The sequence below is a fragment of the Salmo salar genome, chromosome 27 (genome assembly GCF_965601325.2).
Source record: "Salmo salar chromosome 27, fSalSal1, whole genome shotgun sequence".
NCBI classification, from domain to species: Eukaryota; Metazoa; Chordata; class Actinopteri; order Salmoniformes; family Salmonidae; genus Salmo; species Salmo salar.
Genome location: NC_138317.1, coordinates 24,165,001 through 24,180,063, shown reverse-complemented (window position 1 = coordinate 24,180,063; position 15,063 = coordinate 24,165,001). Strand labels below are relative to the sequence as shown.

General features: G+C 48.9%; 1 protein-coding gene across 1 annotated transcript in view; it reads left to right on the top strand.

Moving 5' to 3' along the window:
* Positions 1-15,063, top strand: part of LOC106588717 (thrombospondin type-1 domain-containing protein 7A-like) — a 165,408-nt gene that overhangs the window by 69,776 nt on the left and 80,569 nt on the right. Inside the window, exons 4-5 of the mRNA XM_014177994.3 lie at positions 6,359-6,537; positions 14,865-15,020. Of these exons, the coding sequence (XP_014033469.3) occupies positions 6,359-6,537; positions 14,865-15,020 (335 nt within the window). The remainder of the gene's footprint in view (positions 1-6,358; positions 6,538-14,864; positions 15,021-15,063) is intronic.

Here is a 15,063-nt window from a genome sequence, read left to right as displayed (position 1 = left end):
CCAATGTCGACGGACCAATGCTCCCTTTCTACCATTTGAAGAAGACCCGGATGAGAGAGAGATGAAGAGGTGTGAACCTTCTGGCAGGAGGCCCAGTTAGAGTGTCCTTTAGAGATGGGGACTCCTTTAGAGTGTCCCCATCTGTCACAGTCCTAGACCCCCAGACCCAGCTATGGACCGCAACTCCTAGGTGCCTCGTTGTCCCACAACCTCACCATGGCAATGGCCAGGGTCCAGTAAGAGACACTCCACTCATGAATATGGAGCCCTTTCATTGGTGGGGACCTGAAATCAATTCCATTATTGCCACGGAGACCGAGGAAAGGCAGACATTTTGTGACCCTGGGGAGGATTTGAACTGAAAAACAAATACAGAACATTCTCTCTAAAGCATTTTAAGGAACCTTTCAAGTTCTTTTGAAGCAGATCCTAGAGCTTTGAATTCAGTGCTGAGTGCAAATCTGTCTTAATGGATTGCTTTTTACATGCATGAGAGCACCAGCTGTTCCGGAAGACTGTGTGATCACGCTCTCTGCAGCCAATGTGAGTAAGACCTTTAAACAGGTCAACATTCACAAGGCCGCAGGGCCAGACGGATTACCAGGACGTGTACTGCGAGCATGCGCTGACTAACTGGCAAGTGTCTTCACTAACATTTTCAACCTCTCCCTGTCCGAGTCTGTATACCTGACATGTTTTAAGCAGACCACCATAGTCCCTGTGCCCAAGAACCTACCTAAATGACAACCAACCCGTAGGACTCACGTCTATAGCCATGAAGTGCTTTGAAAGGCTGGTCATGGCTCACATTATACCATTATCCCAGAAACGCAGAAACCCTAGACCCACTCCAATTTGCATACCACCCTAACAGATCCACAGATGATGCAATCTCTATTGCACCCCACACCGCCCTTTACCACCTGGACAAAAGGAACAGCTATGTGACAATGCTGTTAATTGACTACAGCTCAGCGTTCAACACCACAGTGCTTTCATAGCTCACCAATAAGCTAAGGACCCTGGGACTAAACACCTCCCTCTGCAACTGGATCCTGGACTTCCTGACGGGCCGCTCCAGCTGGTAAGGGTAGGTAACAACACATCTGCCACGCTGATCCTCCTGTACTCCCTGTTCACTCATGACTGCACGGCCAGGCACGACTCCAACACCCTCATTAAGTTTGCCGATGACACAACAGTGGTAGGCCTGATCACCGACAATGATGAGACAGCCTATAGGGAGGAGGTCAGAGACCTGGTTGTGTGGTGCCAGGACAACAACCTCTCCCTCCTCTCCTTCAATGTGATCAAAACAAAGGAGATGATTATGGACTACAGGAAAAAGAGGACCATGCACGCCCCCATTCTCATCGATGGGGCTGTAGTGGAGCAGGTTGAGAGCTTCAAGTTCCTTGGTGTCCACATCACCAACAAACTAACATAGTCCAAGCACACCAAGTCAGTCGTGAAGAGGGCACGACAAAACCTATTCCCCCTCAGGAGACTGAAAAGATTTGGCATGGGTCAACAGATCCTCAAAAGGTTCAACAGCTGCACCATCGAGAGCATCCTGACAGGTTGCATCACTGCCTGGTATGGCAACTGCTCAGCCTCCAACCGCAAGGCACTACAGAGTGCAAACTGCCCAGTACATCACTGGGGCCAAGCTTCCTGCCGTCCAGGACCTCTACACCAGGCGGTGTCAGAGAAAGGCCCTAAAAATTGTCAAAGACTCCAGCCACCCTAGTCATAGACTGTTCTCTCTGCTACCGCATGGCAAGTGGTATCGGAGTGCCAAGTCTAGGTCCAAGAGGCTTCTAAACAGCTTCTAACCCAAAGACCTAAGACTCCTGAACATCTAATCAAATGGCCACCCAGACTATTTGCATTGTGTGTGTGTGTGTGTGTGTCCCCCACGGTCCGTGCTGGTTTTCTGGCGCAGCACGGCCCGCTGGAGGTGAACATTGGCGGCATCCTGGGCGCGGCCCGCTGGAGGTGAACATGGGCATTCCTGAACCAGTCGTCCACCGCAGGAGCCTTGGTCTGACTCTGATGCCACGGTGCCAGAACCGGCTGGTACCCCAATATGCACTGGAAGGGGGAGAGGTTGGTGGAGGAGTGGCGGAGCGAGTTCTGCGCCATCTCTGCCAAGGGCACGAACGCCGCCCACTCCCCCGGCCGGTCCTGGCTGATTGAGACCCCCAGACATTCCATGAACGCCCTCCAGACTCTCGACGTGAACTAGGGACCTCGATCAGACACTATATCCTCAGGCACCCCATAGTGCCAGAAGACGTGTGTAAACAAGGCCTCCGCAGTCTGTAGGGCTGTAGGGAGACCGGGCAGAGGGAGGAGATGACAGGACTTAAAGAAACGATCCACAACGACCAGGATCGTGTTGTTTCCCTGTGAGGGAGGAAGATCGGTCAGAAAATCCACTGACAGGTGTGTTGAAAGCCGTTGTGGAATGGGTAAGGGATGTAGCTTCCCCCTGGGCAGGTGTGTAGGAGCCTTACACTGTGCGCAAACCGAACAGGAGTAAACATAACCCTCACGTCCTTTGCCAAGGTAGGCCACCAGTACTTCCCACTCAGACAGCGCCCCGTCCGACCGATCCCCGGATGACCAGAGGAGGGTGACGTGTGGGCCCAATAGATCAACTGGTCACAGACAGCAGACGGAACATACAGACGCCCGACGGGACACTGGAGGGGAGCGGGTTCTGTACGTAACGCCTGCTCAATGTCCGCGTCCAGCTCCCACACGACCGGCGCTACCAGGCAGGAGGCCGGGAGTATGGGAGTCTGATCCATGGGCCGCTCCTCTGTGTCATACAGCCGGGACAGTGCGTCTGCCTTTACATTTTGGGAACCTGGTCTGTAGGACAGGGTGAACACAAAACAGGTAAAAAACATGGCCCACCTTGCCTGACGAGTATTCAGTCTCCTCGCTGCCCGGATGTACTCCAGGTTGCGGTGGTCAGTCCAGATGAGAAAAGGGTGTTTAGCCCCCTTAAGCCAATGTCTCCACGCCTTCAAAGCCTTAACCACAGCCAACAGCTCCCGGTCTCCCACATCATAGTTCCGCTCCGCCGGGCTGAGCTTCTTCGAGAAGAAAGCACAGGGGCGGAGCTTCGGTGGCATGCCCGAGAGAGCACGGCTCCTATCCCAGCCTCGGACGCGTCCACCTCCACTATGAACGCCAAAGCGGGATCCAGATGGGCCAGCACGGGAGCCGAGGTAAACAGAGCCCTTAGGTGCACAAAAGCCCTGTCCGCCTCAGCCGACCACTGCAAACGTACAGGAGGTAATGGGAGCCACCACCTGGCCAAAACCCTGGATAAATCTCCGGTAGTAATTGGCAAACCCTAAAAACCGCTGCACCTCCTTTACCGTGGTGGGAGTCGGCCAATTACGCACGGCTGAAATGCGGTCACTCTCCATCTACACCCCTGAGGTGGAAAAGCGATACACTAGGAAGGAGACAGCCTGCTTAAAGAACAGGCATTTCTTAGCCTTGACGTACAGGTCATGCTCCAATAGTCGTCCAAGCACCCTGCGCACCCGGGACACATGCTCGGCGTGTGTAGCGGAGTATATCAGAATGTCATCGATATACACCACTACACCCTGCCCGTGCAGGTCCCTGAAAATCTCGTCTACAAAGGATTGGAAGACTGATGGAGCATTCATCAACCCGTACGGCATGTTGAGGTACTCATAATGCCCTGAGGTGGTACTGAACGCCGCCTTCCACTCGTCTCCCTCCCGGATACGCATCAGGTTGTAAGCTCTCCTGAGATCCAGTTTAGTGAAGAAGCGCGCCCCGTGCATTGACTCAATCGCCGTGGCGATGAGAGGTAGCGGGTAACTGTACCTCACCGTGATTTGATTTAGACCTCGATAGTCAATGCACGGGCGCAGACCTCCCTCCTTCTTCTTCACAAAAAAGAAACTTGGGGAGGCGGGTGAAGTGGAGGACCGAATGTACCCCTGGCGCAGGGATTGAGAGACATATGTCTCCATAGCCGCCATCTCCGCTTGTGACAGGGGATACACATGACTCCTGGGAAGTGCAGTGTCTACCAGGAGATTTATCGCACAATCCCCCCGTCGATGGGGTGGTAATTGAGTCGCCTTCTTTTTGGAGAAGGCGAGAGCCAAATCGGCATATTCAGGGGGGATGCGCACGTGGAGACCTGGTCTGGACTTTCCACCATGGTAGCACCAACGGAAACCCCTACACACCTCCCCGAGCACTCTCGCGACCACCAACCATGAGAGCCGTCTGTTGCCATGAAATAGTGGGGTCATGACGAGCTAACCAGGGAAGGCCTAGTACCACAGCAAACGCAGGAGAGTCAATGAGGAAGAGACTGATTCTCTCCTCGTGACCCCCCTGCGTCACCATGCCCAGGGAGATGGTGGCTTCCCTGATTAACCCGGACCCTAATGGTCGACTATCCAGAGCGTGTACCGGGAAGGGTCTAACCACAGGAACAATGTGGATCCCTAAACTAAGGGCGAATGCTCTGTCGATAAAATTCCCAGCCGCGCCTGAATCGACGAGCGCCTTATGCGGGGAAAACTCAGGAAAAAAAACATGCACAAACAGGTGAACAACAGAGGGCTCTGGATGAGAGTGGTGGAGACTCACCTGGGGTGACGCCAGAGAGCCCTGCCTGCTGCCTCGACTCCCAGAGGCACCAACACGACACCGACCGGCAGCGTGCCCTCTGTGGCCACAGATGGTGCACGTGAAGGCCACTCCGGCCTCCCTGAGCGCAGCCCCTACCAGCTTCATTGGCACTGGAGCGGGGGTGCTGGAAGCGGGAACCGATTGAGCCCTCTCTGGACGTCTGCAGGTGCCCACCAGGTTATCCAACTGAATGGACAGTTCCACCAGTTGGTCAAAGGTGATGGTGGCATCCCTGTAGGCCAACTCCCGACGGACATCCTCGCGCAGGCTGCATCGGTAGTGGTCGATGAGGGCCCTGTCATTCCATCCTGCTCCGGCGGCAAAGGTCTGAAATTCCAGGGCCAACTCCTGGGCGCTCCTCGTCCCCTGCCTCAGGTGGAAGAGACGTTCACCTTCCTCGAAGTGGTCCAACGCCGCATCTCCTTCTCCCCACACGGCGTTTGCCCACTCCAGAGCTCTCCCCGAGAGGCACGAGACGAGAGTGGACACCCTCTCCCTTCCCGAGGGAGCCGGGTGAACGGTGGCCAGGTATAGGTCCAGCTGTAATAGGAACTCCTGACACCGTGCTGCCGTCCCATCATGCTCCCTGTGAAGGGCGAGACGCATCCCACTGGGACCGGATACAGGAGGGACGGGTAGTGGTAACCCTGGTTGTGCTGGTCGAGGCGCTGGAGAGACTCCCTGTCTCTCCCAGCGGTCCATGGTCTGGACAACGCGATCCATCGTGGCGCCGAGATGTTGCAGCATCGCCGAGTGTGCTGTGACGCGCTCCCCAACCCCTCGGACCGGGGTACCTGCTCCTATTGACTCCATGGTTGGTTGTGGAATTCTGTCAGGTTGTGCACTACTGGTATAGAAGTCAGATGCAGGAGAGCAGAGAGTCGTGATCAGGCGCACACTTTATTTGGCAGAAGCAACAGACGGACGCAACTGCGTCAAAAAACCTCCAGCCAATGGCAAAAGTGAAAAGCGCGAACAACAGTCACAATGAATCAAATGTGTAAGAATTAAACATACTACGGGTTAAACACGGTACCCGGGGGAAAACCAACCTGGCGGTACCCGGGGGAAAACAATTCCACACAAAGACCTGGGGAAAACAGAGGGAATATATATGTAGTGTGATTAGGGAATGTAAACCAGGTGTGCGGGGAAACAAGACAAAACACATGGAACAATGAAAAGTGGAGCGGCGATGGCTAGAAGACTGGCGTTGACCGCCGAACGCCGCCAGAACAAGGAGAGGAGCCGACTTCGGTGGAAGTCGTGACACTTTCAGGCTTTGGTTGTGCATCTTCTCAATCAATCAATCTGCTTCATTCACATCAGGTATAAAATACGGTTAATATTGATGCAGTGTACATTTTCTTGCTCTGCTAGCCACTCGTACTCACTAACCTCTGTCCATCATCTTCCCTTATAAGGAACAGAATGGGAATGGCTGCATCAGAAATGGCACCCCAATTCCTGTAGTTGCGCTGCTTTTGGCCAGAGCCTCATAGAAAAGTAGTGCACTAGGGAACAGGGTGGCATTTTGGGTGGCAAACTATGACTTAATTTTGTCATCATTGATGATTTAATTCATGTACATATTCTTTTCAATCTATGTTATGTAAAAAATCGAATCAAATCAATCTCCCTTCGTTCTCCTCTGCAGGTACAACTGGAAGACAACAGAGTGGACTGAGTGCAGGGTGGACATGTTGCTAAGCCAACAGGACCGTCGTCGTGGTAACCTAACGGGGCTGTGTGGAGGCGGAGTCCAGAACCGTGAGTTGTACTGTGTCCAGGCAACCAGCGTCGACCCCGCTTCCAGCGCTCTCAAGAGCAAAGAAGGTAACCTGACCAGCATGCAACTGTCCTTTATCCCCAATGTGTAATCTTATCATTTTGATAACTCATGCCACTCCACCATACTAGGTCATCTCTCTCACCAGTCGTGTGTCTATAGAAAGCCCATACCCACTGTGTATCTTTAGTTCCCTCCCATACTGCCGCCTTGTCCCATTGTACACATCTCTTCCACTTTGTGCACTGGAGACTGAGCACTTTTGCTAAGAATGTTAAATGAGAATATGAACTGTGCTAACGTGCCGTTAAGCAATAGCAAGACATTAAATGGGATACCCTGGGCAGCCAAAATGCATGCACTAACGGTGCAGAGAATAGGAATAGAGTTGAGGAATGTCTTCCCACGTTCGGAGGTCTTTGGAGATGGTAGAAGCCTTGCACGTTACAAAAATGGTGCATTCCCTATGAAAAAGAATTCTCTAGATAAATTGTACCCTGTGTGAGAACAGTTCCTTACACAAGGGGTATCAATCCCAAATGGCACCCTATTCCCTATTTAGTGCACTACTTTTGATCAAGGCCTATAGTGTTATAGTCAAAAGTAGTGCACTATATAGGGAATATGGTGCCATTTGGTACAGTCAGAATTCCCCTAACAAATGTCCACATGACAGGACAGCATATCCACAAAGTCAGCAGCAGCAGTATTAACTCTCTTCATCCCCTGATAATGTAGTGTCTGTGTTCTCAGACAATGTATTACAATTGTCCCCACTCCCTTGGTAAAGTACACACACAGGCACCCACGCACACACCAGGCGGTAATATATAAACCTTTTTCCCATGACTGCGTGGCCATGCACGACTCCAACTGAATCATCAAGTTTGCTGATGACACAACAGTGGTAGGCCTGATTACCAATAACGATGAGACAGCCTACATTGAGGAGGTGAGGCCTCTGACAGAGTGGTGCCAGGAAAATAACCTCTCCCTCAACGTGAACAAAACCAAAGAGCTGATCGTGGACTCCAGGAGACAGCATAGAGAGCACGCCCCCATCCACATCGACGGGGCCGCAGTGGGGAGCGTCAAAAGCTTCAAGTTCCTCGACGTGCACATCACTGATGATCTGAAATGGTCCCATCACACTGACACCGTGGTGAAGAAGGCACAACAGTGCCTCAGGCGGCTGAAGAAAGTTGTCTTTGCCCCTAAGATCTTCACAAATTTCCACAGATGCACCATTGAGAGCATTCTGTCAGGCTGCATCAATGCCTGGTACGGCAACTGCACCATCCTCCATCAACTGTGCAAAACATTTTTCCATGACATAGACTGACCAGGTAAATCCAGGTGAAAGCTATTATCCCTTATTGATGTCACTTGTTAAATCCACTTCAATCAGTGTAGACGAAGGGGAGGAGACAGGTTAAAGAAGGATTTTTAAGCTTTGAGACAATTAAGACATGGATTGTGTATGTGTGCCATTCAGAGGGTGAATGGGCAAGGGAAAATACTTAAGTGTCTTTGAAAGGAGTATGGTAGTAGGTGCCAGGCGCACTGGTTTGAGTATGTCAAGAACTGTAACGCTGCTGGGTTTTTCACGCTCAACAGTTTCCTGTGTGTACCAAGAATGGTCCACCACTGAAAGGACATCCAGCCAACTTGACACATCTGTGGGAAGCATTGGAGTCAACATAGACCAGCATCCCTGTGGAACGCTTTTGGCACCTTGTAGAATCCATGCACTGATGGATTGAGGCTGTTCTGAGGGCAAAAGGGGGTGCAACTCAATATTAGGAATGTTTTGTACACTCAGTATATAGAGTCATTAAACACTGGACACTTTCTGTTTCTTTTATACTTTTTCCTCTGTGTATTCATATACTGTATTCTTCACGTAGCTCATTCTAATATGTCTACTACTGTACTTTGCATTTTTTGTTATGCTGTTTATACACACCACGTATTTATATACTGGATTCTTGACATAGTTTACTGTTATATATCTACACACACTGTACATATCATTCCTATTGTATCCTTTCAGTGTACATACACATAGATTGCATTTGGATTACCGATAATGTTATTTGGGTTGTTACTTGGATTCATTATGAAATTTTTCCATTTTAATTTTTTTGCTTATTTGTGTACTTCCTTGACATTTAATGCACTGTTAGGATCTAGTAACACAAGCATATTGCTGCACCCACTATAAAATATGCTAAACATGAATGCCACCAATAAACTTTGCATACATTTTACACATGAGGTGGAAATACATGGTTTGATTGGGCCCATGTTTTGTCACAGTTTGTCAACTCGCTGTAGATCTCTGTAGACCGGACAGGTTGTCAGCGAAATTTAGCTGGGGAGATTTGAGCACTGAGTTCTGACTCGACTTGTGCTCACACCCAAAATCATCTAATCTTTTCCGGCTCTGCACACACACACACACAAACGCTCTAGCACCCATGTGTGAAGTGGAATGAGATATGAGGGTGTCTTTGCTCCATATTACTTCCTGAGATGGGCTGAATATGTAAATATGAGTGGGTGGGAAGGGAAAGATCAAGGGAGGGAGGGAGAGGAAGGAAACGAGGCAGGGAGGAGAACAATGTAAGGAGCGAGAAGGGAGAGAGAAGGGAGAGAGAGATGGAATATGAGTGTGGGTATAGTAGGTAGCACTACGTAGTCAGCGTTTATGGAAGTGAAGGTAGCTGGTAGCGAGTTCATGTTTATCCAGCGCTGCCACACTGACTCCCAGATAGTCCACCTGGTTAGGGGGCTCAACTGGTCACCGCTCAAAGAAATGATTCAAATGATTCCAGCTGGTCTCAGACTGCCAGACAGAGGAGGCAGAGAGGGAGTGGGAGAAGGACAGAAAGAGAGGGAGAGTTGGAGGTAGGAAAGCACAGAAAGCCCACCTGCCGTTTCACATACTTTGTTTCAATCCTTTCCTGTCTGCTCTATGACACAATTACAACTCCCCCGTTCACTTCTGGTATTCACTTCCTCATTCTCCAGTCTCCTCTCTTGGTCGCCTTCTCAATCATCTCCCCTGTCTTCAAAACCAAACATTACACACCTGGAACTTAAATCAAATACACAGTTCTGGGTTATTTTAGGGATCTACACAGATTTTCTCTCATCTCGGGCAATTTAATTGAATCTATAAAGCATTATTCACAAATCTCCATCTCATTGGCAGCAATTGCGGGTTTCCATGCGGACACTGAAGCCTGGATAGAGAGCTAAAACTTCAGTCTGATTTAAGCTGATGTAATCTTGTTTTTGCTTTCAACGATTGTTTTATTCCCTATGCGAAGTGACTGAGGCTGGATAGTATTGTAGGCGTGTGCGTGTGTGATTATTAATTTAGTGTATGCATTCTCAGTCCCATTTACATAGGAAATCAGCTTTATTTGGACACCAAACTCACTGTTTCAATCATTCTGAGGATTACAGCTGGCTTCAACAGACCTATGTTATGACTGCCAAAATGTTGCTGAAATGAAGTGTGCAAAAGAAGCATTTTTTAAAATCAAAACCCACGCATGCACACACACACACACACACACACACACACACACACACACACACACACACACACACACACACACACACACACACACACACACACACACACACACACACACCCCCTAATATTTCTGCCAATGCAATAATATCACAGCTTTTGTTTGACTAATCAGGACTCGGGTTTATTAAACTATTCCATGGGGGGTCAGATATGGACAACAGGGAAAAGCAGCTGTCTCAATATCTGTCTACTACCAGTTACTGGAGACAGAAAGAGAGGGGAGGAATGGAGAGCGAGAGGAAGGGAAGGTGCTGGGAGGCACTGAATCTGATGTTACTGTAGTTATTGGCTTTGATGGTCATCAGTTCTAGCCAGCTCTGTTCTGTTTGGTTAAAATCAATATGGATCTTTATTAGAGGGCCCATAGAGACATTCTGTAGCTAGCAGTAGAACGGCTGGCTGTGTGATGCCATCCGGAAGTACAGTTATTGATGCTGATGGCAAGGGGTGAACCGCAGGTGTCTGTCTGGGCTTGGAGGTCCTAGTTTGGCCCCAGGAACCCCTGTGTGGTGTGTGTGTGTGTGTGTGTGTGTGTGTGTGTGTGTGTGTGTGTGTGTGTGTGTGTGTGTGTGTGTGTGTGTGTGTGTGTGTGTGTGTGTGTGTGTGTGTGTGTGTGTGTGTGTGTGTGGAGGGAGGGTAGAGTCTAGACGAGACCATCTGGCAGGAGAGAGAGCGAGAGACCCATGTGGCACCTCAACCAAGGTCATCCAGCACGGAGAAGTTCATTAAATCAGCCTTTGCTATTATGGTTACATGTGCGTCTGTGTGTCTGGTGTTAACAATACTGACTGGAAACAATAATGATGCCACATGTCACTTGTCACGCAACATCATTTGTACATGTGTGAAATAGGACAAATATAAGCACTCACCAAATTATTATTATTACGCAATTGGGGTAGGTAAGCCTTCTAAAATGGTGTAGGTAAGCCTTCTAAAGTGGCATAGGTAAGCCTTCTACAGTGGTGTAGGTAAGCCTTCTACAGTGGTGTAGGTAAGCCTTCTACAGTGGCGTAGGTAAGCCTTCTAAAGTGGTGTAGGTAAGCCTTCTACAGTGGTGTAGGTAAGCCTTCTACAGTGGTGTAGGTAAGCCTTCTACAGTGGCGTAGGTAAGCCTTCTACAGTGGTGTAGGTAAGCCTTCTACAGTGGTGTAGGTAAGCCTTCTACAGTGGCGTAGGTAAGCCTTCTAAAGTGGTGTAGGTAAGCCTTCTACAGTGGTGTAGGTAAGCCTTCTACAGTGGTGTAGGTAAGCCTTCTACAGTGGCGTAGGTAAGCCTTCTACAGTGGCGTAGGTAAGCCTTCTACAGTGGTGTAGGTAAGCCTTCTAAAGTGGTGTAGGTAAGCCTTCTAAAGTGGCATAGGTAAGCCTTCTACAGTGGTGTAGGTAAGCCTTCTACAGTGGCGTAGGTAAGCTTTCTAAAATGGCGTAGGTAAGCCTTCTACAGTGGTGTAGGTAAGCCTTCTACAGTGGTGTAGGTAAGCCTTCTAAAGTGGCATAGGTAAGCCTTCTACAGTGGTGTAGGTAAGCCTTCTACAGTGGTGTAGGTAAGCCTTCTAAAGTGGCATAGGTAAGCCTTCTACAGTGGTGTAGGTAAGCCTTCTAAAGTGGTGTAGGTAAGCCTTCTACAGTGGTGTAGGTAAGCCTTCTAAAATGGCGTAGGTAAGCCTTCTACAGTGGTGTAGGTAAGCCTTCTACAGTGGTGTAGGTAAGCCTTCTAAAGTGGCATAGGTAAGCCTTCTACAGTGGTGTAGGTAAGCCTTCTAAAATGGCGTAGGTAAGCCTTCTACAGTGGCGTAGGTAAGCCTTCTACAGTGGCGTAGGTAAGCCTTCTACAGTGGTGTAGGTAAGCCTTCTAAAATGGCGTAGGTAAGCCTTCTAAAATGGCGTAGGTAAGCCTTCTACAGTGGCGTAGGTAAGCCTTCTACAGTGGCGTAGGTAAGCCTTCTACAGTGGTGTAGGTAAGTCTTCTAAAGTGGTGTAGGTAAGCCTTCTACAGTGGTGTAGGTAAGCCTTCTAAAATGGCGTAGGTAAGCCTTCTACAGTGGCGTAGGTAAGCCTTCTACAGTGGTGTAGGTAAGCCTTCTACAGTGGTGTAGGTAAGCCTTCTAAAGTGGCGTAGGTAAGCCTTCTACAGTGGTGTAGGTAAGCCTTCTACAGTGGCGTAGGTAAGCCTTCTACAGTGGCGTAGGTAAGCCTTCTACAGTGGTGTAGGTAAGTCTTCTAAAGTGGTGTAGGTAAGACTTCTACAGTGGTGTAGGTAAGCCTTCTAAAGTGGCGTAGGTAAGCCTTCTAAAGTGGCGTAGGTAAGCCTTCTAAAGTGGCGTAGGTAAGCCTTCTACAGTGGCGTAGGAAAGCCTTCTACAGTGGCGTAGGTAAGCCTTCTACAGTGGTGTAGGTAAGCCTTCTAAAGTGGTGTAGGTAAGCCTTCTAAAATGGCGTAGGTAAGCCTTCTACAGTGGTGTAGGTAAGCCTTCTACAGTGGTGTAGGTAAGCCTTCTACAGTGGTGTAGGTAAGCCTTCTAAAGTGGTGTAGGTAAGCCTTCTACAGTGGTGTAGGTAAGCCTTCTACAGTGGTGTAGGTAAGCCTTCTAAAATGGCGTAGGTAAGCCTTCTACAGTGGCGTAGGTAAGCCTTCTACAGTGGTGTAGGTAAGCCTTCTACAGTGGTGTAGGTAAGCCTTCTAAAGTGGCGTAGGTAAGCCTTCTACAGTGGTTAAGGTAAGCCTTCTACAGTGGCGTAGGTAAGCCTTCTACAGTGGCGTAGGTAAGCCTTCTACAGTGGTGTAGGTAAGTCTTCTAAAGTGGTGTAGGTAAGACTTCTACAGTGGTGTAGGTAAGCCTTCTAAAGTGGCGTAGGTAAGCCTTCTAAAGTGGCGTAGGTAAGCCTTCTAAAGTGGCGTAGGTAAGCCTTCTACAGTGGCGTAGGAAAGCCTTCTACAGTGGCGTAGGTAAGCCTTCTAAAGTGGTGTAGGTAAGCCTTCTACAGTGGTGTAGGTAAACCTTCTAAAGTGGTGTAGGTAAGCCTTCTACAGTGGTGTAGGTAAGTCTTCTAAAGTGGTGTAGGTAAGCCTTCTACAGTGGTGTAGGTAAGCCTTCTAAAATGGCGTAGGTAAGCCTTCTACAGTGGCGTAGGTAAGCCTTCTACAGTGGTGTAGGTAAGCCTTCTAAAGTGGTGTAGGTAAGCCTTCTACAGTGGTGTAGGTAAGCCTTCTAAAGTGGCGTAGGTAAGCCTTCTAAAATGGCGTAGGTAAGCCTTCTACAGTGGCGTAGGTAAGCCTTCTACAGTGGTGTAGGTAAGCCTTCTAAAGTGGTGTAGGTAAGCCTTCTAAAGTGGTGTAGGTAAGCCTTCTACAGTGGCGTAGGTAAGCCTTCTACAGTGGTGTAGGTAAACCTTCTAAAGTGGTGTAGGTAAGCCTTCTACAGTGGTGTAGGTAAGCCTTCTACAGTGGTGTAGGTAAGCCTTCTACAGTGGTGTAGGTAAGCCTTCTACAGTGGCGTAGGTAAGCCTTCTACAGTGGTGTAGGTAAACCTTCTAAAGTGGTGTAGGTAAGCCTTCTACAGTGGTGTAGGTAAGCCTTCTACAGTGGTGTAGGTAAGCCTTCTAAAGTGGTGTAGGTAAGCCTTCTACAGTGGTGTAGGTAAGCCTTCTACAGTGGTGTAGGTAAGCCTTCTACAGTGGTGTAGGTAAGCCTTCTAAAGTGGTGTAGGTAAGCCTTCTACAGTGGTGTAGGTAAGCCTTCTACAGTGGTGTAGGTAAGCCTTCTACAGTGGTGTAGGTAAGCCTTCTACAGTGGTGTAGGTAAGCCTTCTAAAGTGGTGTAGGTAAGCATCCATTCAATACACTTTAAAGCTTACGTATATGTTGCCTACTCCCCTTAATTGTACCTATTCAGCTAGCATTGCCAGAGGGATTTTATCATTACTAAAATAGATTAGTACGCTGCGCAGATTGAAAAAAATATAGAATCACTTCAACAGGCACGCACCAGGCACACACGTACGCACACACACACACGTTTTAACAGACACTATTAGATAGACACACCTTTGGCCAAGTGGATGCAATTTGCATGTGAATGAGTCAGACTCAGGCTTCAGTCACAGCATGGTGATGGAGCGTTGGGAATGATTCATCAGAGCAGTGACCTTGTAGAGGGTCACCTACGGCTCATTGCTTTATCCACCGTGTGTGCGTGTGTGTGTCTGTCATTGAGCAGCACTGGGCCGGCCCTGAACCTGATCTGGCTTTTGGGGATAGAGAGAGAAAAAAAGGCCTTTGTTGTTTGAAACTAGACTGGATTTAGCAGGATGATGAACAAATGAAAGGCCATACTGTTTGCCAAATGTTTTCATTCATTTGAGATAGCGTGAGGCTTGGAATATTCATTACTATAAACTGCCCTGTGGGGTTTTAGTTGGTATGAGTTTTATTCATGACTGGTGGAACGATTCATGATTCATTTTCATCCATTAGCCTGAAGTTTTATCCCACTACGCAGATGGAGAGAGCCAGGATAAAAGTAAAATAGTTTGATCCACAGTGACAGTAATAAAAGATAGAACTCAGTCTGTAAAGTATATTAAATGTATGTGGATAGTCTTTAAAGGCATATCACTGCACTATCTAAATTTTCTAATGTTTTTTATTTATTTCATACTTGTAAACAGTGACCTATGCCTGGGCTTGCGCCCATCATGACCCAGTAATGCCACATCTCCTGCCCTGTTCTGACATCATGTCTCTGTGTATCTATCTGTGTTTTAAGCCTCCAGGCCCGTTGATGGTGACCTGTGCCTCAGCCCGCCCCCCAACACCACCCAGCTGTGCCACATCCCCTGTCCTGTGGAGTGTGACCTGTCCTCCTGGAGCGCCTGGGGACCCTGCACCTTCGAGAACTGCCTGGACACAGCTGCCAAGAAAGGTGGATGGAGCACAGCTCTAATGACAGTTATGCCTAGGCTTTG